Source organism: Porites lutea, chromosome 3 (assembly GCF_958299795.1).
Source record: "Porites lutea chromosome 3, jaPorLute2.1, whole genome shotgun sequence".
In the NCBI taxonomy this organism is placed as follows: domain Eukaryota; kingdom Metazoa; phylum Cnidaria; class Anthozoa; order Scleractinia; family Poritidae; genus Porites; species Porites lutea.
The window spans coordinates 47,012,512-47,037,514 of record NC_133203.1 but is presented as its reverse complement, the minus strand read 5'-3'; the positions used below and the strand labels follow the sequence as shown (position 1 = coordinate 47,037,514).

At 39.2% G+C, this 25,003-nt stretch overlaps 2 protein-coding genes across 3 annotated transcripts; one reads left to right on the top strand and one right to left on the bottom strand.

Moving 5' to 3' along the window:
• Positions 1 to 814: 814 nt before the first annotated feature.
• Positions 815 to 11,106, bottom strand: LOC140931284 (tRNA-uridine aminocarboxypropyltransferase 1-like). 2 transcript variants are annotated; one of them, XM_073381058.1, is made up of 10 exons: positions 11,019 to 11,106; positions 8,815 to 8,943; positions 7,240 to 7,330; positions 6,807 to 6,836; positions 6,481 to 6,504; positions 5,337 to 5,474; positions 4,313 to 4,374; positions 4,105 to 4,194; positions 2,538 to 2,618; positions 815 to 940 (listed from the first exon to the last, which is right to left on the bottom strand). In XM_073381058.1, exons 1-10 carry the CDS (start codon positions 11,090 to 11,092, stop codon positions 925 to 927), a joined length of 735 nt encoding a protein of 244 aa, XP_073237159.1. In that variant the 5' UTR covers positions 11,093 to 11,106; the 3' UTR covers positions 815 to 924. The 2 variants fall into 2 exon arrangements, with proteins under 2 accessions (XP_073237159.1, XP_073237160.1); XM_073381059.1 differs by having other exon boundaries at positions 11,014 to 11,097.
• Positions 11,107 to 15,105: 3,999 nt separating this feature from the next.
• On the top strand, positions 15,106 to 16,333 carry LOC140929834 (RYamide receptor-like). Its single transcript, XM_073379531.1, has one exon. The coding sequence runs from the start codon at positions 15,157 to 15,159 to the stop codon at positions 16,138 to 16,140; it is 984 nt and encodes a 327-aa protein (XP_073235632.1). The 5' UTR covers positions 15,106 to 15,156; the 3' UTR covers positions 16,141 to 16,333.
• The last annotated feature ends 8,670 nt before the right edge of the window (positions 16,334 to 25,003 follow it).

Sequence of the window (25,003 nt, the reverse complement as noted above, 5' to 3'; positions counted from 1 at the left end):
TCGCTTATCAAGAAGCAAAAAAGTTCTAAAAAGTCGTATTTCTTCTCAAACGTAGAATTGTTGTGATGTTTTGGGTTACAAAAAACCTTGCAGTAAATCGCTTAACTCTGGAGCGTGATCTAGCCGTACAAACAAGAACCTCAAACCGCAATCCCGACCCAAGGGCAAGGCCCTGGTCACGTGATTTCTTGACTTTCTCGGTTCGCGGGAAAAGCCGAAAAACCTCAATCTTAAGGTCTCTAATGATCTACAGTCCGCGGAGCTAAACTAGGACAGTGCCGGCAACGGAATAGCCCGTCCAGATTGTGGGGACGGCGCAGAGAGATGTCAGAGGAAAAACAGCGAAGAGGTTACCGCTCTTCTTATTTTCTCTGACTTCGCGCCACAATCCATTGACAGGCTACAATACTCGTCAAAATCTCTTGAAACACTTGTGTGCGTTTCCTCTTCCCAATGTTGATTTGGGTATTACAGTCGTCTAAGTGCTCCAACATCAGGGTTCGTACTCTGCTCAGCTTTTCAAATTCCATGACTTTCCACGACTTTTTCCATAGCCTTTTCAAACCTGCCTCACTATTCTCTACTTGAACGGGGAACTTACTTTCACGAAAAGTAAAAGCTGAGACCATTTAACCGGGGAGCTAAATATCTCAAAGTTATTGGCAAGAGCTTTAAAGCCATATTTCAGCCATAACATTTAATAGAACCACAGCAAAGGAAAACTGAACACTCGCTTTCAATAATATGTGGAATATCTATGGATTCGGAGAGGATGCAGTCGGGTTTGCTGAATTTTCGCGAAGACTGTGAATACTTGTTTGCTTTAATTTCACACAACCTTTTATTCATAATATATTCAACAGTACATACAAATTTTAAAAGTTTTTTATGTGTTTTCTTCACGTCTTCCACCGTCATCTGGCGTCATCTCTTCCTTTTACTGAAAAGAAATAATATGAACAATTTAAGAAGAAATCACTTTAAGGAGTGAAAATGGGTTAACATCATCTTCATTGAGTGTCTGGTATACCCAAGGACATATAGATAACCTGAGATCAGGCCCAATTTTAGCAGTTCTCATACATTCTCTCTTACGTGCTAAAAAGCGAAATAGGCCGTATTCACACTAGAGACGGATTGTCCGTTAAATAATTCGCGTCAGACAATTAATGGGGCGGGGGGGGGGGGGGGGAATTCAAATAATACGTCTTAATTTGAAAATGGAACGGTTAATGAACAATCCGCCTAAATTTATCGGCAACTATCTATCCATCAATTTTGCTCAGATTTTAAAGACGGATTATCCGTCTCAGACTGATGACGGATAATCTGTCTCTAGTGTGAAACCAGCGGAGCTACGCGCAGAGCATCAGAAAAACAACGTGGGTATAATAATCTGGTAACATACATGTACCGTAAACTTTAGTTTATAAGCCCCCTCCCCAATCATAGCCCCCTCTACAATGGAACCTCGATATCATGAAGTGCCAAGGGACAGGCAAAATATGTTCCCTTTTACGAGGTTTCGTTATATGGAGGTTCTTGTCCACATATTTTACTATTTCTCGGGTAAAGAAAATCGTTCCAGTTGTGTACGAGCTGCTCGTAAGGTCTCTCCTGATTGGTCGCAGAAAACAATCACATGTCATTCTTTCAATTGTTTCAGTATTGTCTGGGGTCGGGGGGAGGCACCATTGGTGACTTCTCTTCCTCGGGAGCGTTCGTTATATCGGGGACTTCGTTACATGGAGGTTCGTTAAATTGAGGTTTCACTGTACCTGTAAACAACAACAACAAAATACTTCCGGTTACAAGCCTCATCAAGATATAAGCCCCCTCTAGCTGGTATTGAAATGAATTCGATTTTTTACGACGTCTTGAGGCTTTAAAAAAGCCAGTTAGTTCAGAAACTATTTTGATCAGTAGCTGCTTTCTGGTTTGTTTGAAACTCTTTTTTAGAACGTTTGTAATCCCCCAGGAAATAAGCCCCCCCCCCCCGCCCCGTTTATTAGCCCTTCTAAAACCCCTTAAGAGGTTGTGTAAGCCCAGGGCTTATAAACGTAGGTTTACGGTATATGGATGGGGAAAAAATTTGGTTATGGCGTCAGAGAACTATCCGACTTAAGGCTCCGTCCACATTATGCCGGATAAATTTGAAAACGGAACTTTCAAACCGGTTTAACAAAACCACCTGAAAAAAATGACCTTATGTTAACGAGATTCCATTGCATTTCATTCATGAGATAACAACAAAAGGCCATGAAGCCATCGATGTTAATTTATTCCCCCGCGCGTATATGAGATTCTCATGCCAAAAAAGGATAATTCGGTCCCTACTATACAACTTTCTAGCTTGAAAACCTATTTTAAGAAAAGTTCTCGATAAAACATTGTTACCCCGATTATTTTTTCGAGGAAGCCATGCCCATTTCAAAAATCCAATTTCTTATTCTTACAATTATTATTAAAACATTAAACACAAACGCAATCACTACAATAACATAATAATCATATAGCTGATTAAAAGCACTACTTGCCTTTTTAGTTGTTCTTCTTGTATCAAGTTGTATTGGAAGGCAAAGAAATACAACAGATTATCAAATTTTCCATCATATTCTCTAAGAAAATCAATAAGAACAGTGATTGTTGTAGATAAGCTTATATATTGCATTGCACTTGTTATATGAAAGAAACAATTCTTGGCATTGAAGGTCTTTAATATTAAAACTATAATTCAACCTCGTCCCCAGGGCGCTTTTCCCTGGCTTGGGAGGAGGGGCGGGAAAAGGTACCAAAGCCAGGGAAAAGCGCCCAGGGGACGAGGTTGTATTATAATTCTGCAAAATTTAGGGCCTGTTTACATTGAGGAGGGGGACCCCATGAAGGTGAGGTAACCCTTCTGTCCATATAATCTCTCATACGGTCACCCCACCTATCACGTAAACGTGATCAAACAAAAATGAGAGATTATATGGACAGGCCGGTTACCTTCTTCACCTACCTAAGATCCCCCACTTGTATGTAAACAGGCCCTTAGAAGTCTTAGTTTTCACCCAGGGTGGTCATCTTGTCAGGATAGTGAAGCTTGCAAAGAGCTGTACGGTGGAAGCGATTTTATATCTTTTTTAATATCCTCGAATCAACAGCTCCTTTTGGCCAAGGAAAAAGTATGATAGCCCAGAACCAGCCTCTCTGGGAAGTAAATTTCCTGGTTTTGTAGTCAGTGGAGTTTTAATAACAGTGAGTAGTGATTATATGGGACTTCACAGACTGATGCTAAACTCTATTTAATGAAGTCCACTTAATCATACAGGGGCACCCAACGAGAATATAGTTCAAAACCACTTAAAACATAGCTTTGTTAAACGTATTTTAGTATTTAAACGGTAGATGTAGGCATATTTTTATCCCCTACAAATTTTTCATCTGTTCGGATTTCCTAGCTGAAAGTCTCGAGATCCGAAAATCAAAGGGATCAAAACTTACCTTTTCGAAAATTTCAGCCACTAAAAAGGCTCCCGAAAATTCTAGGTGAGCTTTTTAGGGTAAAAATCCGTTAAAAATGGGCAATTACACCAATTTTTAGATGTTCGAAAATCCTAGGAGAGGTAGGCAAGCAAGAAATTTTACAAAAAATGTTCCGAAAATTCTAGATCTCAAATCGTCTTCCGAACAGATATTTTCCGAAAATTGACGTTGGGTTTCCCTGATCATACTAGTTTTTACAGTACCTAATATGTACCTTAAACTAGTATTCATAATTATTTGTTGTACTAATGGATTGGCATGGTATTCTCACATGAGAACTAAATCTGCATGTCATATTACAAGTGGAACAGTCTTGTAATATTTGCCTCTTCTTCTCAAAATGCCAATTTTTTTCTGCAAGGAACAGCAGTGTAGATGGATGGTACAATCTGCGTCCTAACTTAGGCTTTTTTGCAGGTACAACACTTTGGAGTAGCAGAACTTCCTTTTTGAGTCAGTGTCTACATTTGCTTTCAAGTAAATACATTATTCTTCCAAAAAATCTATCGCACTCAGAATTGAAAACATTACTAGTAAGAGCAAAAAATTATAATAATGGGAATAAAGGTCATGTACCTTTTTAAAATATGTTGTTCATATTCCTTGAAGAAGTAATAAATTGCTTCAATGGTTGCTAGGCAAGTGTCTGGTTTATTCCTTTGGGGCCTAAAGAAGTCAACAACTCCATGAATCTCCAAATATTAGTCTGCAGCACATTTCGAACATTAAAATAAATGGCATCAATTCAATACACTACAGACTGCATCAATTTACAATTGCATACCTCCAAAAATGTGTCACAGCACTTTCAAGTTTGACCCTTCTGAGACCATCTAATTTTTTGTCCTGAAAAGGAAAAATGCATTTTGTTTGATGGTGGCAAAGAAAGTTGTGTCTGATAGCCAGGATTAGTTGATTTTATGATTGTCTAACAGGCAAGTGAAGTTTTTTGGGGCAAATTTACATTTCAGATTAGAAACATTGAAAGAAAAATTGCATAAAATTCCTAATAAATTTATGGGATACCAAAAGCTGTTTTTTAAAGCTGTTCTAGCAAAGTGAATTGCAGTCGAACCTCCCGTAAGTGACCACCCAAGTGCAAAGATTCCCTGCTAGCAGAGGTCTCTCACGACGAGGCAAGTTGTGAGAGACCTCTGCTGTGAGAGACCTCTGGAAGTGTAAAGACTGAGTGGTCGCTTACGGGAGGTGGTCACTTACAAGAATCGAACCACAGGGGGCCTTTTCCTAGAAGAGGTCCGGGCACATCTACTTAATGGAAGAAAATTTTTTGCATGCAATTTCTAAGTTACGCTATTTGTAGTTCCATGTTGTCACAAAAGTTAGTTATTCGTATGTTCTAAGTACTTAGCATAGTGCACACTGCGAACATAGAGGTCAGAGAATGCGTCAAGTGGTCGCTTACAAGAGGTAAAAACAATTGGAAAATGATTTAACCTTCAGAGAGACTGAGAAACTGTGTTCATGTTAGCTCTTTTATTTGAGCAGCAATAATTTCATGGAGTCACTGAGAACCACTTTTAGGATAACAACTGTGTTTCATTTGAAATAATTTTGTATTGAATTGCGTTTACCTAGTACATGCCTCACTCACTTCTCTCTATATTCCTCTCAGTGTTTTACCCATGGTTGAAATACACACCGCTCTCGATTAGGCGCCACACCTTTAACAGGGAAAATGAAATAAGTGGCCCAGTGCTTAACTGATCATTTATGGATGTATTAATATTATAATGGCAGGACTTCACTGCACTACTTACAACAACACACAGTAGTTACAACTTACTTACAGTTATTATTTGGTGACACTGTTGCCATGTACTGTCGATAAAAACAACTCTTTCAAACAGCGCAGTTTTGTTAGCATCTGACAGCTCTTTTGCCTGTTGGTCAAGGTCTTGACCAATCATTTTGAGGGAGAAAGCATCCTGAGACACCAGCAGATTGTGTGATTAAAAAACCTGCAACTTCTGTATCATAATTTTACACAAAAATAGATTTATTTTACTTTTATTAATTTTAGTGTACCTGTACTCTCACCTGTGAGCAAGCTCCCCATTTGGGGGATATCATGAAAAGTTAGCATGCTTCGCCCTAGGCCTTGTGGCTTTGCCACTTGTTTGTGTCATTCTTGCACTCCTTGCTTTCCTTGCCATTTGAAATGGAGAGCTTGGTTGCACTGGCTGAGTGTATTCAAAATGCAATGACATAGCCAGCTGTATGCCAGTACACTGTATATTGAATGTGCCATACATGAAGCATTATAACCAAAATTAAAAGAGAAATAAAAAGCAAAGAAACAGATGGCAAATAAGGGATAGCTGAAAAAAAGAGCAGTTGCCTAGTATGTATCTCTATTTTAACTTCTTGTAGATAACCTTTTCATAACAAAATGTGTTGGTGTTTTTTCCTGATTTTGCCACATGCAAAAAGGCTATAATTCTAAGACCAACAGCCAGGTGATTGCCTTACCACACTCCCTGATACAAAACAAAAATTTAATCAAGTCTTAAGTGAAACACTTGGAACACAGAATAGGGTTGATTTGGAAGCTGTGCATACCTCTGGAAGAAATTAATTTTACCTGTAGCTATGCCCCTGAATAGAGGGAACCAAGGTCAATTACATACAAGTATATTGTCTTCTTCTATTTCATTTTGCAGTTCTTGGTGTTCAGGCTTACAAACATTCCAGATCAGCCCCCTCCTCATTTTCAAAGAACCAGGAACCAGTGGCAACAAGATAAAAATGACTTACAGTCAAAACAAGCACTTGAAACAGTAATCTGCCAAACTAGTATAGACTGTGAGCAGTCTGGTTTTTTTCCTCCAAATATAGTGGACTGGCATGTGTAGCCAAGGCTAGCATGAAGCTGTACATGTAAGACACAAGATCATACATCTACATCTTTAAATCTTGTAACGTTTCACTCACCTCGGATGGAAAAACTAATATCACCTGCAAATTAAATGCAGAATTGGCATTACTGATTTAGCTGTATAATTTTATTGTTCAGATCATACTCATGAATCTCATCCAATAGCTGCTATAATTATATTTAACACAATAATAAATTCTTTAAAAAATGCACTCATGGGTCGTCACACAATACTGTCAACTATTATCTTTTAAAAAACCTTGCAATATTCAACATACATTTTCTCTACAACATCCAACTAAAACCCTTTTGTACTATTCAAAACTAGACTAAAGCAGCTCTTTATAGACTGCTAATTGGCATTGATCTACCAGGCCAGTACCTTCTCTTTTTCTTGGAATTCAGGAACTGCCTTATAACAGAAAACATAATGAGAGAGATAAAATACATCAGTATCAAGAGCAATATGTTTGTTAAGAAATGTCTTATAAAAAAAAGTAAAAAAAAAAAAATTGATAATAATAAAAATTTATAAGAGATTTAAAGAGGTAGCACATCCACTCTGTGGTTCTCCATCCACCTGATTCCTGGTCAAATTGGAATTTGGAATTTTTTAGGAACGGGGAAAACCGGAATACCTAAAGAAAACCTCTCGGGGCAAAGGAGAGAACCAACAACAAACTCACACTTGGGTTCAATGCTGGGATTTGACCAGCCCGCCACAATGGTGGAAGTCAAGTCCTCTTACCACTGTGCCACCCTTGCTTCCTAATAAATAACATACATGATAAATTATGGAACTTTTGTCAACTTACTGGATAGTTGTGAATAGTGACATCCTCAGGAGCAAGGATCCGTGCATGAGTGGCTGTACTTTTTCCTACCAACTCGCCTTGATGTTTTATTCTGTTAAGATAATTATTATTTCTCTCTAAGAATAATAATATTATTACATTAGGGTTAGAGGGACTGAATGAATAAAACACAAGATACCATAAATCAAATAACTCATCATTGGAGCTAGATGTATTGATGTAAAACCGATGTTTTGCAGATGCAAAGGCCAGGGGAGGAGTTAGCTTTACTATGTCTGAGATGGAGTTTTAAGTCTTAAAGCTCTATTACTTAATTCATGGCTGGGGTCATTGTTTCTGTTGTTTGTTAATATTTCTGCAGCTGAATTGCTGACCAACCCGATGCCGCATTCTCAAAGCTTTGTAGTATTTACATCTATCTAACAGACTTACAAAGGCACACAGATACTGAATCAACATAACTCAAAACCATTAAAAACTGTTCTCAAATTTAAAGCCCTCCAAAAAGAATAAACTTATGATCAACTGCCCAAGAACTAGCTTGATGAACTGGTCGTGGTTGTTCAAACAATGTTGGATAGCGCTATCCACTGGATAAATCACTATCCAGTGGAGAAGTATTTGGGAAACCACTATCCACTCGATAGAGATTTATCTGGTGGATAGCGCTATCCACCTTTTGAACAACTGGGGCCTGTACAAGAGTTGTATTGCCAGGTAGATCAAGGAATTGAGGTTTATAAGTCCAACTATATTGTCATTATTTTATTCTTTTTTTTTTGGCGGGGGCCGGGGCGGGCGGGAGAGGTTATTTTTTAATGAAAACAGCCAACAAATATTTCATGACGCCACCACTGGTCTCCCTGTGAAATGACATCTGAGAAACAAATGCAGAAATTCCATACTTCATGACCAGGTCCAGGTGGTGATTCTGATTGGCTGAATTTGCTACCAATCAGAAGAACTACCCGATCTGGGAAGTGACATGTCATCAGTATAGAATTTCTGTGCTCATTTCTCAGACGTCATTTTGCAGGGAAACCAGTAGCGTCAGAAATATTTGTTGCCTGCTTTCTCAGGCTCCCAGGGCACCAACAATTAATTAATATTTTTATTTCTAATTTGCTTTTCAATGTAAGTATACATACAACAAAAATAGTTATTTGGCATCACAACCTTCAGTTTGGAATAACAATATAATGTGCTACACATAAACATAGTTTTATAGAGGCCCTGCCAGGGGGGGGTCCCATGTCGCCGTCAGAATTTTAAAACGTCTGGTGTCGGTGTTTATAAATGCTTGTGGCTTATTGTCAGCTTTGCTGTCACTGTCTCAATTTGGCCAAGGGAGGTTGTCTCTTGTCGCGATTTCATTTTACGCGCTGTCGCTACTTTTTTGGGCCATGTCACTTGTCGGAATTTACCCTGGCAGGGCCTCTTTATAGATTCGCTCATCACGAGCCTCTCATAGCTCACTCAGTAGAAAGAACAACTTACTGGCATCTTAAAGGCCAACTCCCACTGTCATATGAAATTGTTTGACATGATTATTATATTATGAGGAACCTGACTTACATGTCAACTTTAATAGGAAGATGAACTGTTGGAATCAATCTTCTATCAACTCCAACTGTCACATAGCACATATAACAGTAATACTTCCTCGAGGCATGGCACTTGGGACATGGTCTTCTTTCCAGTCCTCTAAGCAATAAAAAGTTAAGAAAACCTATCAATCAAGGCATAAATTTCAGAGGCTGATAAAGGGCCTGATGAGGCAGATATGGAAAGTCAGGCACATTAACATTTTCCTCTTTTACTACTGATCTCTATACCAGCCTGATCAGACATTATTTTATTGGCTAGTCCATTCAAAATTTTCATGGATTTGCTCACCTTTCAAGATTCTTTTTTATTGTGATTTTTCAGATACATTTTTTACTCCTTTACCTAAATGATTCATCCACTGAGGGCACTTTTGAACTTAAAAGCAGGATTACCATACCCATATTATGTCAGATAAGGACCCGACAATCTGCCAGGTAGTGAGATATGTGATTCATGCAAGCCATGCATGGATGGGAAAAAGTTAAGTTTTTTGAAATTGCAAATACATGAAACATGTTTCCTGCTTAAATCCCTATGGGTATGTGAGTTATTTGAGGCAGTCTTGATCTACTTTCACTCATTGGGGTCAAGTGCTCATTTACTACTGACTAGGATTAAGTACTCATTTAGGGAGAGAAGTTAGCTTTCATTTTATTTTTTCTGTATTACTGCTTTTTGATATTTTGGAAAGTTTTTTGCTTGGCTTGCATGGCTCACTGCCTTGCACTGTGTCCTAAGGGGCCGACCATTTAACTCTTGAGGGTGGGGGGGGGGGTGGGTGATTTTGAAAAAAATTTTCTGCAAGCGCTTGTCAGAAGAAAAAAATTGCATGCAGCACAAATGTAATAGAAAGCTTATGGGAAAAAAGGGAAAAAAATATCCTGCCCACCAGATTGCTAGAAAAAAAATTCTTGATGACCAGAAAAAATCACCCCACCCCCCCCCCCCCCCCCCAAGAGTTAAATGGTCGGCCCCTAACTCTACCAGATTGGCATTTTGCGAATTGGTCAGCTTAAACTGAGACTGTGGACTATTGTTTTCAACATGCAAATGAGTACATGACAACACTAGTCCCATTGTTTTCTAACCCTCAAAACAATTGTCCGCAGTCAGTCCACAGTCTGCATTTTACACTGCCCCTTTTGCAAATAAACGTTGATATTATACATCTGCTAGTCATGCTCTGTTAATTGGAAAAAATAGTGGAAGAATAAAGGAAAAGGTTTTTTCCCAATGTAGCTTTCATAAAACATTCAGGTTTGGTTGGTTTAAAAATGAATTTTTAGTATCCCGTCAGAGATGTTTTCAGATCAGAGCTTTAGCTTTTAATGCTGATCTTAGTACAGTATAAGGACCTGAGCACAGGGAACCTGAATGCTGTATTAGCTAATAGAATAATATTATTTGATGTATTTATACACTGTATAATAAAATAATAAGATGTATTAAGTGTTCCTGTGTCTTAGAGTCCTTTTGAAAGGGATATGAATCCGATCATAGACGGTTAACATTGCTGGTACCAAAATGTGTTTGCTTGTCTAGCCTGTGAAAACATCCGTTTCTCCTCGCTCTTCGCTGCTGGGGACGTTTCGCGCGGAGGAACGTCTGTGACTCAGTGACAGAAATTCCATACTGATGATGTAAAATCTGTCCGGAATATGGTCAGAAGCACTTCAGGATTGGTCGACGGAGTAGTTACATTGTTTTAGCTATTGTTTACGAATAACAGACAAAAGACAAAAGGCCACACAGGTCAAATGTAAACATGAAGAGTCTCCAACAAAACGGTCAATATTAATTTGTGGAATATAGTCTTCTCTAGAAGAAGCATTTGAGTTTTGCTGGAGGTGGTTGGCAGATAAACACAACACTTTACCAAAATCGACCAGAAGACACGTAAAATTGGACAAATTTATATTTGGAACCCCATGACTACCGAATATATTATGTAAACATTGATTTGCGTCATCAGTATGAGTATGGAATTTCTGCCGCTGAGTCGCAGACGTTCCTTCGCGCGAAACGTCCTTAGCTGCGAAGAGCGAGGAGAAACGGATGTTTTCGCAGGCTACTGCTTGTCTGGCGCGTCGTAAATAAGACACTCAAGTTTCGTGTCACGTCAAGAAACAAGTTAATAATCGATTAATAAGAAGCGGATAAACTTACATTACCTAAGAATTTCGTGAGAAGAGATCTTAAGGCTGGCAAATGGAGAAAGTTGCAATTTTTCAGGTTCGTCCGCCATATTGGTTTCTTGTCTTTATGATCATGTACTCCACATGAAATGTCTCATGGGTGTCACCGAATATTATAGTGCATCCACAGGCGGCCTAGCCTCCCACGCAGTCGTTTTAAGGGGAGCTCGTTTTTCATCCCTCCCAACAAACTTGTTTGTGGGGAGGGATGAAAAACGAGCTCCCCTAAAAATGCCTGCGTGGGAGGCTACAGGCGGCCCAGACGTAGTATATGTCACTGCTTCCCCTCGGCTTTCGCTCGATTTTCTCGCTCGGCTTTCCTCGCTCGCGTGACCATCTAAGGGACTGCTCGCAGTCTATATTCACATGGACAAATTATAAATGCGAAGAGTCGTCGAAACTCCAATGAACTAAAATTGCAAAACTCAACAAAATGACACTTTAACCGGCCAGGAAAGACAAGCATACGTTCAGTTAAAGGTATCTTAGCTTTATTTTGTTATATTCTGACTTTTGGACTATTTTCGTTCATTGGAGTTTTGACGACTCATCGCATTTATAATTTGTCCATGTGAATATTAATATATTCATTCAGTGACACATACTACGTCTGGGCCACCTGTGAACATACGTTTTGAAATGGGAGTTTTCAACACATTAAAATACACTAACAGCCCTACACTAGTGAAGAATTAATAACAATAATAATAATAACTTATTAATAATAAAAACGAACAATCCTGATATGTACCGTTCAGCACTGAAAATGCAAGCAGCAGAAGTTTTAGATTTGCTTTCCCTTAGCCTTATTCGGTTCTCCTCTATGTTTAAAATTTGCTTGATGCTCTTCATTGGAGGCGTGTGTGGCCGAGTGGTTAGCTCCTCGAACACAGGGGTTCAAGCTTCGCCCGTCGCGTTGTTTCCTTAGACAAGGAACTTCACTATCCATTTTTTCACTGTTCATCCAGGTGTATAAATGGGTACCGGCGACATACAGCTAGGGGGTAACCCTGAGATGGACTAGCATCCCGTCCAGAGGAGAGAAACAATTCTTCTAAACATGCTTCATGCTGAGGAAACCGGAATAACCTCCAACCGTTTGGACCTTTGGCTCGTGTGCGCGTTGACCTCGCGTTACCTTTAGTGGTCGCTGCATGATAAATTAACTAAGGGATATTTTATCAGGATTCAATGTTAGATATCACAAAGACACATTTATTAATTTGTTTAAATTTACACTGCATTTTCAACGTCTAAAATAGTGATCAAAAGAAACCTTCTCCTTTCATGAATTCGTTGTAATGAACAACTTAAAAAAACGATAACTTATTTCATCGCAAACATGGCCTTATCTGACTGGCTGTATTCAATATTCTGGATACCTTTGTGTATTTCTTATGTGAATACTTTACGGTTCCTCGGGAATCGATCTAAACATTCCTTTCGTCGTGATGTGAATTTTAAGGAAATTACTTATTTAATCCTCCTTATTTATGGCTTTTTTAGCTAGTGTGTTAGTCTTTCCTTGTTGTCGATCGAAGTTAAGCAGTTGATAGTTTTTAAATAAACAAAGATAAAAAAAATAATAATGATGGTATGGAATAGACATCTACTGTTGTAACCTCTATTGTCTGGCACGTATTGCCTTCTGTGGAAAGATCTGTCCTTCCTGAATTTGCCGCTTACCAAATAATCACTTAATTAAAATATGGAAGCTTAAAAGGTTCAGGAGTAAATAGTCTGCACCGTTCCATATGAAACAACATTGACCCGATCTGTCCGTAGTTAATTTATGCAAAAGTCTAGCCAATTATTTTCGATTACCACCTTCTGAAAATCGACAAACTGACATGATTTTGAAACTGTAATTTCAGTACCTTTCTCCCTGTTATTGTTTAAATTTTGTATAGGAGCCAATACTTTGTTCTCTCTTGTTGTTCCCATTGTGTTATTTCGACTGGACAACCAAAGCTTTGCAAGGGCTTAAAGGAGCAATTAAGAAAGAATTTCTTTCAGACAAAGTAAATAATTTGAAGGTTGAATGCTAATGAGTCTCTCCTAGCAAATTACAAAAGGCTTACTTAGGCATTGATGAGTTACCATAAATTAATCTAATCACAGGCAGCCCAAGCGCACTATTTGTGGGTTCGGGCTTCAGAGGTCATTTGGTCGGAATATACTAGAATTATTAGTGTATTATCTGATGCCAAATAAATGCAAAAAGTCTTAAAGATATGAAGTCTTCTTGTTTGTCTATCTGTACTAGTAGCCTTTAAGATAACGAAAATCGATATTTCTTGCATTATTACATGTGATTCGAGCCCTTATTCTTCGAATTTTATCACATGTATTCGAATCTACAACGCTAAGAAAAAAAAAATCATGATTACGCGAAATATTGATTCAAAAAGCTCCCTTACCTTGAGTTCATAGCAACTCTGTGTCCTACGGTCGGTTTAAATACCGTTTAGTCGACTTTCTTTCCATCGAATACTGGAAAGAAAGTCCACTAAACGGCATTTAAACCGACCGTAGGACACAGAGTTGCTATGAACTCAAGGTAAGGGAGCTTTTTGAATCAATATTTCGCGTGATCATGATTTTTTTTTTCTTAGCGTTGTAGATTCGAATACATGTGATAAAATTCGAAGAATAAGGGCCCGAATCACATGTAATAATGCAAGAAATATCGATTTTCGTTATCTTAAAGGCTACTAGTACAGATAGACAAACAAGAAGACTTCATATCTTTAAGACTTTTTGCATTTATTTGGCATCAGATAATACACTAATAATTCTAGTATATTCCGACCAAATGACCTCTGAAGCCCGAACCCACAAATAGTGCGCTTGGGCTGCCTGTGATCTAATGATTAATTGACGCCCCCTTTCAAACAAACGCCTCTTGGCTCATTTAATAAGCGCCGCTCTACGATATTATGTTTGCATTAGACGCCCTCTCTAATCAACATCCTTTGTCTAGTAGACGCCCCGCTGAAAATTATTTCAAAAATTATTAGAAATTAGCAGAAAAGAGCAAAATCATTCAAATTATTCAGTTGCCTGCTTGATTAACAAAACTTTGAACATTGCATCTTGTTCAGTGCTTTAAAGTTCCATTTAAAAGTTAGAATTGATTAGAGATGACATTACATTGCCCCTGAACTAGGATTCTGACATAGAAGTTGAGATTTGAACCAGAGCGGATAAGGATTTCTAGACAGCCTAGCTAGGCGGTAGCAATTGATAGACAGGATATTCCGCTATTCATAAGCTCTCTTGACATTTTCGCCGAAAGCATATTAGTTTTGAAAATTAGGTTGCTACATAAATGACAATAAACTCAGTCATTTCTCTTAAAATGAATCCCGTCATTAAACGCCCCTTTTGGAACCCTAAAAGTAGTAATCGCTATTACGTATATACATATTAAATGAAGTGTCACAACGTTATCAAAAAAAAAAAGAGCTGTACCCAACAAGCACTGAATTTTGTAACAACTAAAACTGAGCAGCCAAAAGAGTCTGAACAAGCCCTTGTAAGAAGAACCTGCTAGTTTCTCTTTGCCGACAGCAGACTTTTGGTTTTCCCATTTTTAGCTCGATCGAGAAGTAAATGTTATAAAAACATCATGTTTTATGCACACGTGATAATATGCACTTATTTTTTCCTCATATTCACCTGTTAAGCCTGGGCTTAATGGCCTGAGGGTAGCTTCGAATTCGCCTCTGCTTCCTGTGGTTAACTGTCAAACTTGTGTAGTTGATGATGGTACTACCAAAGATATCATTTTTTAATGTGTTAAAACGCACTTGTTTAATCATCTTCTTAATACAACCACCTGACCTAAATGAAGTGTTCTGGTTGGTTTATAACATACTAATACCCCACTGTTTCCGTCAAAAGGTCAGTTGGTAAATTTTATAATGCCGGAACCGAATTCAAAGTCACTTTTTGAAGGCCTCAGAGGACAGCTGTACTGTGGCTTCGCAGGGGGCTTGCAATTGTCAATAAGAGTTCTGCCATTCAAACAGCATACGCAGTATACAGAGCAGTAATTCAAAGTTACTTGACTGCATGTTTACGACTCTGTAGATACGTCGCAAAACTCAGCATGAACTCAACGACGAACGGATCCAGCGCGTCTTGGAACTGCTTCGCTCAGTTAAATTTCACTGCGAGGAAAATCGGAGGAACCGTTACCTACTGTCTGTTCATTATCGTTTCACTGACCGCAAATTCTCTCATTGTTATGATCGTTTATAAAACGCCGAACTTAAGAAAACCGATAAATTATTTCATCGCAAACATGGCCTCATCTGATCTGCTGTATCCAATATTCTGGCTTCCTTGGACACTGTCACGCTTGCATACCACCTCGTTTCTTATCGGTGGTCGGCTTGGCCAGGCCTTTTGTAAGCTTGTCCCCTTCTTGACAGAAGTTTCCGTTAAGGTTTCGATTCAGAATCTGGTTCTTATAGCAGTGGATCGATTTGGAGCCGTGGTGTTTCCACTCCGTTCGCCACTCATCAGATCCAAGCTGTGTCCCTTCTTCATTCTTGCCACGTGGATAGTTGCCGTAGCTATCTCTTCGCCAGTCTTGTTCGCCCGAGAGCTCGTTGAATCCCCAGAGGGAACCTTGTGTGTTTTTAAATGGGAGAAAGTATTCTGGGAGTCAACGTCCCTTGCCAGTTTGCTACTAGCTTACATCATTCTGTTTACATACATCCCTGTGCTGTTGCTAGTCATTCTTTACTCCATCATTGTTATCAAGCTCAAGAAACAGGTACACCCAGGTGAACAGTCCGCCAACAGTCAGCATCAGCGGGACAGAAGAAACCGAAACGTGCTTCAAATGTCCATTGCTATCGTAACAGTGTTTGTGTTTTGCTGGTTACCTTTCTCTATCAACGTTTTAATCATACAGTATCAGGGCACTTTCACGCATTTATCGTGTAGTTTCTGGATATACTATGATGTCACCTTTTATATGCATACCGCGTACTGTGCTATCAACCCAGTTATCTGTTTCATGTTTAGCAGTAATTACCGGAAAGCTCTTAAAAGACTCATAAAATGTTCTTTTGTACAGGCGTAGGTCGCAAAAATGTGGTTTTAGTTGAAGAGTTAAGAGTGCGAGGTTCGTGGAACACTCGCGAATAAATGTATCATGACTATCAATGTATTTTTAGTAGTAATTATCGAAAAGGTCTTAGAAGACTCACGAAATGTTCTCTTGTACAGGCGTAAGGCCCAAAAATGTGCTTTTGACTGAATATGTTAAGATTTAGAGGTACGTAAAACACTCGCGAATAAAAAATCATTACGACTGCCGTTGGCGTACTTAACTGAGGATGAAGTCTGGCATGACTGCGAAATGTGACAGCATAGGCTATAAGTGGCTATAAGTATTGTTAAAGGTTGGGCGGTAAATAAAACTCAGGGACGGATATTGGGGACGTAGGTATGTGAAGTACAACTGTACAACTAACAATTGTTAATTACTGCAGAACCGCTAAGTTATAGAAGAGGTTTTGCCGAAAAAAAGGAAGGAATAAAACGGACAATTATAAACATCTGTTGAATTTTTAGCACCACCCCAAGGTTTGACAGTAATGTTTACGTCGTCAAAAGAACTTGAGCAAAGAAAAAAACGGCATGTTTTTGTTACACCTACGCCGTTCGCCCATTGCAAAAAAAAAAAAGATACATGAACCAAAAAGTTAAACAGGAAGTTTAAGCGGCAAGGTGTTGTCTTTTACACAAAGTCAATCAAATGTAATTGCCCCTTTGAAATGTTTTTAAAGACATTTTTTCGCTTGATAAATTTTGATCACCTATGTTTAAATACCTAATGGGTGTATTTCTACATTCAAATAATATGTATCACACCAGTTTAAAATGTCCACTCATATTGGTTTCCAAGGTTAATTTCGTTTCCGAACAACAAACTGGCACCTTTGAAGCGGTTTATGGTTAATAATTAACTTTCGTGGGGAAAAAATAGCCCCTCCTCTGAGCCAGCTTCCCTGCTAGCAGAGGTCTCTCACGACGAGGCTAGCAGGGAATGAGTCAGCAAGACAAAGTCCAAAGGATCCCTTTTGCCAGCAAGCAAATTCATTGAGGACCATAGATTTACAGCATTTAAACACGAACCTTTATTCTGGGAGTAATCGGAGTTTAGAAGAGTGCGTTCGATATGTTTGTTAGGCCTACAGGTAGCAGTTGAGTGGGAAGGATGGTTGCGATATAGATAAATATGATTATGGTTTATATTGAACGTAAGGGCTGCGTACAACAAAACCTCTATTTAAACTGTGTATCACTATAAGAAGGTTTTGAAAAGATATCGTATGGTTCGGTGTCAAGTGCTTGTAATCGGAGGAGACATTGGCCAGAGTGCGTCGGGCGTGTAAATAGAACATTTTGTTTTACTGGCGCAGTTGCTCAAAGGCCGATTAGTGCTTAACCTGGCATTCTTTTTCTTTCTTCAAAAACATTTCTTCGGATAATTTTCTCTGTTTTTAGTTTAAGAGCATCCAATCATCAACTTGTTGACAAAATGAATTAAATTGAATTCAGCATAACAGTTATATTTACGTGTCATAACTCCGAGGTATTTGTATGTAATTAATGACCCGCCTTGTAATTCAGTTTATGCTGCAAAAAGGTTGAATAAACGATCATTATTATTATTATTATAAAAGCTTTCACATCTGAATTCAAACTTCGCACTAACCCTGTCAAAGCCTTCAATGGAATGTGTGTGTGGCTCACGTCAATATTTTTTCCAGCAATTTGGTCGAGCGTGTTGATTTCAGTGACTCGAGAGTGGCGCTACTGTGGGCTGTTTTATAAGTTTTTCCTAATAAATAACATAGAGTTAAAGTGTTCGTTCGTTTGTCCGGTGCCGAAAATATCACAAGTCATGATTAAATGGCGCTGCCGAGCTTCACATCTCGGTAGATTTACTTTGTGGCACAACGGCTGCCGAGCTACACAACTCGGTAAATTTACTTTGTGGCACAACGGCCGCAACTAAACCCGGTTTGATGCATGCACCAGGAGTCGCAGACATTTTCCAAAGACAGTGACGAACCATGCTGAATTTTCCACTCAATGATTCAGGAGTACCCAACGGATCCGCTCCTCAAATTATCCGCTCCTCAGGCTAAGAATTTGCTGGCTGGTAACTAAATAAAGGATGAGAAACTCTTGCTGGGAACTTCGCCGAAACGCTTTTCTGGTTGTGGTTTTTCATTTTGAATGCCGATGCTGGCTGGAAAAAAACATATTCCTATCGCCTCTGGCTTCCTGCAGCTTTTAAGAATGTGCCCTGGCTAATTTAGTTGCCAGTTATTTTTGGGCTGGAGAAGGAAAATGACAGCTAGTTAGGAAAGTTCAAAGATTGCGCTGGCTTTGAGTGAAAACTAGGGTGCACCGCGCGCAGGCTAGTGCGAAGTCGAGCACGTGTATTTAAAATTAAACACCAAAGAGCGCGTACAAACTGAACACGTCAATCATTAAAACTCTGTCAGCAAACAATGCAATTTCTTTGTAAACCATCCCTCTCTTTTGTTATGGTGTCAATTTTGGGCCTTAGACAGGCAATTCCTATTATGACGCCTATTATTTATTGCACGGGGTACGCAGAGTGCCATCTGAGGAGTAACGGTTATAGTCCTCCCTTATGTATGATTTAAGTGTGGGGTTGGACTTAAAAAAGGACTTTTGCTGAAATTGTCTTTACAGGTTTCGCAAAGCTTTTGCGGTGATTGCCAGTAATGTCTTCTGCTGCGAACAGTTGTCTTTTACCTTGTAAAGCTTTCGCAGCGATTGCTCCTCCCTTATGTATGATTTAAGTGTGGGGTTGGACTTAAAAAAGGACTTTTGCTGAAATTGTCTTTACAGGTTTCGCAAAGCTTTTGCGGTGATTGCCAGTAATGGCTTCTGCTGCGAACAGTTGTCTTTTACCTTGTGAAGCTTTCGCAGCGATTGCTCCTCCCTTATGTATGATTTATTAGTGTTTGGTATATGATTTCTTATACACCAAATATTATTTATATATCATAAGTAATTATAGACTTTGCATTCCTGCCATGGAGTTTCTACTGCTACTGAGAGGGTGTGTTCGAGGCATCTGATTGGCGCTGGATAGACAATGCTTTTGTTCTATTCCATTTCTGTATCGGCTGAAATAATGAAACTGTTTTGGATACTGGAATGCGCGATGCGGTCATTTGATTTTGTCTGAACTGGATAGTGAGTTGTGCAAAATGTTAATCGAAATTTTCGTTACTTTCTTGGTAACAGCGGAACGCGTAATTTTCGATAAAGTTTAGACCAATGAGCTGTTGGAGGTAGGGGGCAGGGGGGGGGGGGGGACAAAAGAAGAGTAAGTACGCGTTATACGTTTGGCGAATGTGCTCTCTAGACATTCTCTTAATGAATCCAGTCTCGTTACCAGTGTTTGGAACCCTGGAAACGTGGTTGTTAGTGAGTCTTGGTGTTAGTCATTAGTTGACGTTCAAATCAGGTGAACCAACTCTTAATTTATTCTTTACGGTCTCGCAACTTTGCTCTCATTTGGAGTGAAGTGAAGACGACTTATATTCTCCACAGACCAGTGAGAGCGTAGAAATGACATTTTTATCCCGCGTTAATGTGCACCGAAATCATAACGAGCAAAGAAAATGTCTCAAACACCATTAAGCTTTCCTTGAGATAGATTTTTTCGTATCACCTGCATAAAATGGCTCAATTGATCTTCCTGGCTGGCTAAATGTCGGATATTTTTTTTGCTGGCAAAAAAGGGAAGAAAGAGACATTCCTGGCTAGGGACATGCCTTTTTGGTAAAAATCTGGCTGGGAAAAGCCCTTAAGGTAAAGATCCTGGCTGGATATTGTACTTTAAAATCTAGCTCTAGCTGGCTTTGGGGAGCGGATATAATTTTGCCAGAGAAGTTAATAATCAACCAAAAAACAATTAGTGACCGTTAAAATATTACTGGGAGCGATATTCAATCACTTTTGAAATTTTTCTCGTTGGGTACTCCTGATGATTCAATTTGAAGCTCCACCAGGTCTGAGCTGAATGGGAATACATGTAATTTTAGTGAATAAGAAACACTAAACTTGATAAATATTTCACTTAAAAACTCAAAAATTGCTATTAATAAAGGTTATAAACCAAAAGTGGCGAGCTCAGTGCGAATTAACAAAGAAGGCATAATTTGCCCGCATTTTCTAACATTTACCGGGCGGAAAACTCTTCGTTATCCGATGCTTAGTTTACTTCGGTTAATTCGAGTATTCGTTCAGACCGCTCACACAACACATACAAAACTGGTGTACGATGTATCAGCTACACTAGAGTATTTCAATAAAAGAACCTTATCAACTGTGCTAATGCGAGACAACTATACTTATTTTGATGTGAAGTATATGAAATAATTCATTTTTGAACTGCGGTCGTAGATGAGAGTGAAGAATGATCATCACAGTAAATTTTCCAATTTAAGCAATTGGAAAGAAGAAGCCTGAAAAAAATAAGGGCTTCAACGGGATTCGAACCCGTGACCTCCGCGTTACCGGTGCGTTGCTGTACCAACTGAGCTATGAAGCCACACACTGGGAGCGTGACATTGTCGGTCACTAGCAAAAAGTGAGTTAGGAAGCAAGTATTGGTAAGCACTTACCGTTACAAAATAATACTAGACTGTGATCCCCAGAAAATGCGTACCACGATTCCGAACGAGGAAGAAATAGCTTGGCTCCTGCTTTAAAGCAGTCCAGTTTGGACAGCCAGCTCAAGACTTCCGCCGCTCTCTCTCTCTCTCTCTCTCTCTCTCTCTCTCTCTCTCTGGCGTAGCGGTCTATGCGCAAAGTGAATGAAACAGTTGATTTTACACTGATTGACAGTCAGTTGTCAGATATTGAATAGAGGGGAGTAGAAGAGTTCCCATTTAAACAGTTTCAGATGTCATCCGCACGTCATATGATCGGCGTTGTACTGGGCGTTAACTGCTTGAAGTTTTTCCCAGCAAAGCGATAAAAAAAGAGTGTGTGAGCCAGGAAGTGGGCGTTGTGTGTCATCTCCCAGCCAATAATAATTTAGGTAGAAAAAATCGCCAGCAAGCTGTTATTCTTAACTAATTCCCAGCCAATTTTTATCTGAGATGCCACACTTCCCAGCCAGCATCACGATGCCTGAGGAACGGCTTTTTTGAATATCGGCTCCACTGAGTACTCCTGTTCTGTTACCTTGTTACCTCTGTTACATCGTATTGTTACCTCTGTTACTTTGTTACCTCTGTTACCTTGTTACTTCTCTTACCTTGTTACTTCAGTTACCTTGTTACCTCTGTTACCTTGTTGCTTCCGCAACCTCGTTCCCAGGGCTCTCTCCTACCCGCCCTACCCTCCGTAGGGCGGGTAGGAGAGAACCCTGGGAACGAGGTTGGTTGCTTCCGTTACTTTGTTACCTCTGTTATCTTGTTGCCTCTGTTACTTTGTTACTTTGATACTTCTGTTACCTTGTTACCTCTGTTACTTTGTTACCTCTGTTACCTTGTTACCTCTGTTTCTTTGTTACCTCTGTTACCTTGTTACCTGTGTTACTTTGTTACCTCTGTTACTTTGTTACTTCAGTTACCTTGTTACCTCTGTTACTTTGTTACCTCTGTTACCTTGTTACCTCTGTTACTTTGTTACCTCTGTTTCTTTGTTACCTCTGTTTCTTTGTTACCTCTGTTACCTTGTTACCTCTGTTACTTTGTTACTTCAGTTACCTTGTTACTTCTGTTACTTTGTTACCTCTGTTACCTTGTTACTTCAGTTACCTTGTTACCTCTGTTACTTTGTTACCTCTATTACTTTGTTACCTCTGTTACTTTGTTACTTCAGTTACCTTGTTACCTCTGTTACTTTGTTACCTCTGTTACTTTGTTACCTCTGTTTCTTTGTTACCTCTGTTACCTTGTTACCTCTGTTACTTTGTTACCTCTGTTACTTTGTTACCTCTGTTACTTTGTTACTTCTGTTTCTTTGTTATCTCTGTTACTTTGTTACTTCTCTTACCTTGTTACCTCTGTTATGTTACTTTGTTACCTCGTTTACCTTTTTACTTGCCTACCCAATGAAAGGCCCAATTAAGACGCATCCAAAAATGAGTAGCTGACGCTGCAAAATGTGGGTCTGCAGCTTGCAAAAATGCTTATATGTTGAGTGAATTGTGTAGCTAGTGTGCATTTAAAACATCAGAAAAGCCTACAGGGAGGAATATAGAGAGGTGCCACAGAATAGGTGTCTGCATGTGTCAGATGTGCCACGCCCCAGCATTTTTTGTGATGTTTGCAGTGTTTTACTGTGAATCCAAAAGGAGCGTAACTGTTTGCCAGTTCTCCCCAAAGGGAGTTGCTTTTGTGTGACATGGTTATGGGTTTGGTTCTGTCGATATTAATTTAATTTTAATTAATTTCTTCGTATTTCTAATTTTGTACCTTGCACCTTAACTTCCTGTCAATCCCGCTACGCGTATTTCCTTAAGAGCGCAGATGTTTCTTTTGCTGCGTCAAATATAAAATATAGCCATTATTATTAAATAAAGCCATTATTGCTCATTTTGTGCAAGCATTTTTTTTAATAACTCTGTAGAGGTTGTGAATTTATATCCTTTATTTTGGTATCTCATTCATATGTTTATCTCTAGTACCTTGTCAGCTTCCTTTATTGCGGACAATATATGTTAAACTGACATGAATTTGGTTAGATTTCTACCGAATTGCGTAAAAACTTGCAAGAGGTGACAGGCCGCACATCTTCACCGGCGTGAATCCTTTGAAAACCTTTTACTGAAAGCTCCATTGAGGAGAACTCTTTCAGGGATCTTACAGTTTGAAATTTGAACGATGATATAGCTTCTATATAGCGGACCAAGATACGGCTCGGTACAGTTTATGTTCAGCAAGGGAAAATTGTGTTAGTTGAGCAGAACCTATTCCTGTTTTATAGTTTGTTGAAACAAAATATAAAATCCTGTAATGTTAAGCGGCGATGGCAACGCCGGAGATCGGTGAAAAACAAAAATAAGTCTAATCAGCAAAAAAAGCAGCTTTGCACGTGCAGCACACTTTTTTGTAAATTTTTTTGCCGTTGTTTTGCATGACTACAACGTGAAACTTCCAGAGACGTCTTAGGGCCTGTTTACACTGAGTGAGTGAAGGTAGGAAGATCCTAGAAGATGGAATAACTTTACGTTGGGTTTACATGCAGAACACGGATACAGAAGCAATTTCCGCTTTCCGTTTTCGTCTTTATTGACTTTTTAGTTGTCTCTGTTTTACAAGACGCCGGTGGCTATGCGATTTCCCGCCAAAATAACCTCGAGTTGCATTTGGGTTGCTATACCTGTTGATTGATTTATTTTACATTGGTATGCCTGTGGTGAGGACGGACGGTCGCTCGGGTGGTCGGTGTATGGTCACGTGATTACCAAATTTTCTCGGATGGTTTAGTTTATTTTCTTACCCATGGTGCTCCGCTGGCGCGTTTCGTGCGCTAGAGTTCCGCTATGAACAGGGGACGTCTTGAAACGCAGCTTACTATTTTGAAAATGCATGCTCGAGAAAGTGCCATAGTCTTTGTCATCCATAATAGAATTTCTTAATGCAAATGGACCTGCTTCATTCAGTGAGACTGCAACAGTTTTAGTGAAACTGATATTAGTTATGCCTGCCACAAAATACTTTGAGTGAAAGGCCTTTCAGTGCCTAAAAAAGGATCAAGAATTACCCTAGGTCTACCATGGCGCGAAAAACGGATGAACAATTTTCGCACTGATGTCGGTATACAAGGAAGAGCAGACAAATTGATGTGCTTATTGATGTTGCTAACGACTTTCACACTGAAAATTCTCGCAGGTTGTCAAAAATTGGACCCTTTTCAGAAGTCGACCTACGTTGAACATTTAGCTAATTAATTAGTACTGATGGAAAACACTTTATTTTCAAATACGGTGGTCATACTGGTTTATATAAATTCCATGGCCTCCACTGTTACAGTAATCTAGTAATTTGGAATGGATACTTGGCGCGCGGACACCGGTCCCTTTTTTTCTATTGTCTGGTACAGCCTGTTTATAACATCTGCACTACACTCGGCTAATTGTCGTCATTTCAGTCTAGGTATTCAAATGTTACATAGCAGATTATATTTTTTTACTAAACATTGCTTGAAGATAGCTTGAAAGTGGAGATAAACTATGTCTAAAAGTGCTAAATAAATGGCCCAGTCTGCATTAGAAAGAAACGCCGACATCCGCTTTATACGGGCACCCCGTTAATACGGACACTTTCTATTGCCCCCTCAGTGCCCGTAGTAACGGAGTTTAACTGGTTAGACTTTCAAGATTTGGCAGGGGTTAAGGGATGTCGGCCCACAACAGTCGTGCCGTCTCACTTTCAACTTTAATCCTAGGGGCCTGAATTTTTATGATTGTAAAGCGCATTTGATCATATATCATATGAAAATTTTCTCTATTTTTGTCGTCAAATTGGGAGCCTAAGAAATAACGGAATTACGTCTCGATTCAATACCTTTAAAAACAAAATAAATTTGGACCACAAAGGTACAAAGCTTTCCTTTTCTTTTGTCCTTTTATGCTTGAAAAGTTTGGAACGTTAGACAGTCAAGTCTATAAGGCTTTCGTAGGTTCATACCATAATCCAAATCCAAATCCTGCTCCCCCCACACCACTCTAATCAAAATTGTGTGCCTTGATTAAATACGAGGATATGTTGTAAGCTTGGCCTTTTTGAGCTATTTTGAAAAAATAGCTCATATGTCAGTGGTGTGAGCGTATGTATCTTTGTGGCTTTGTATCTTTGTAACTTTGTATGTTCGGATGTTTGTTGCAAGAGCCAATAAGGTTGAAGGTACTATGAGTTGATGCTTAGGAACCA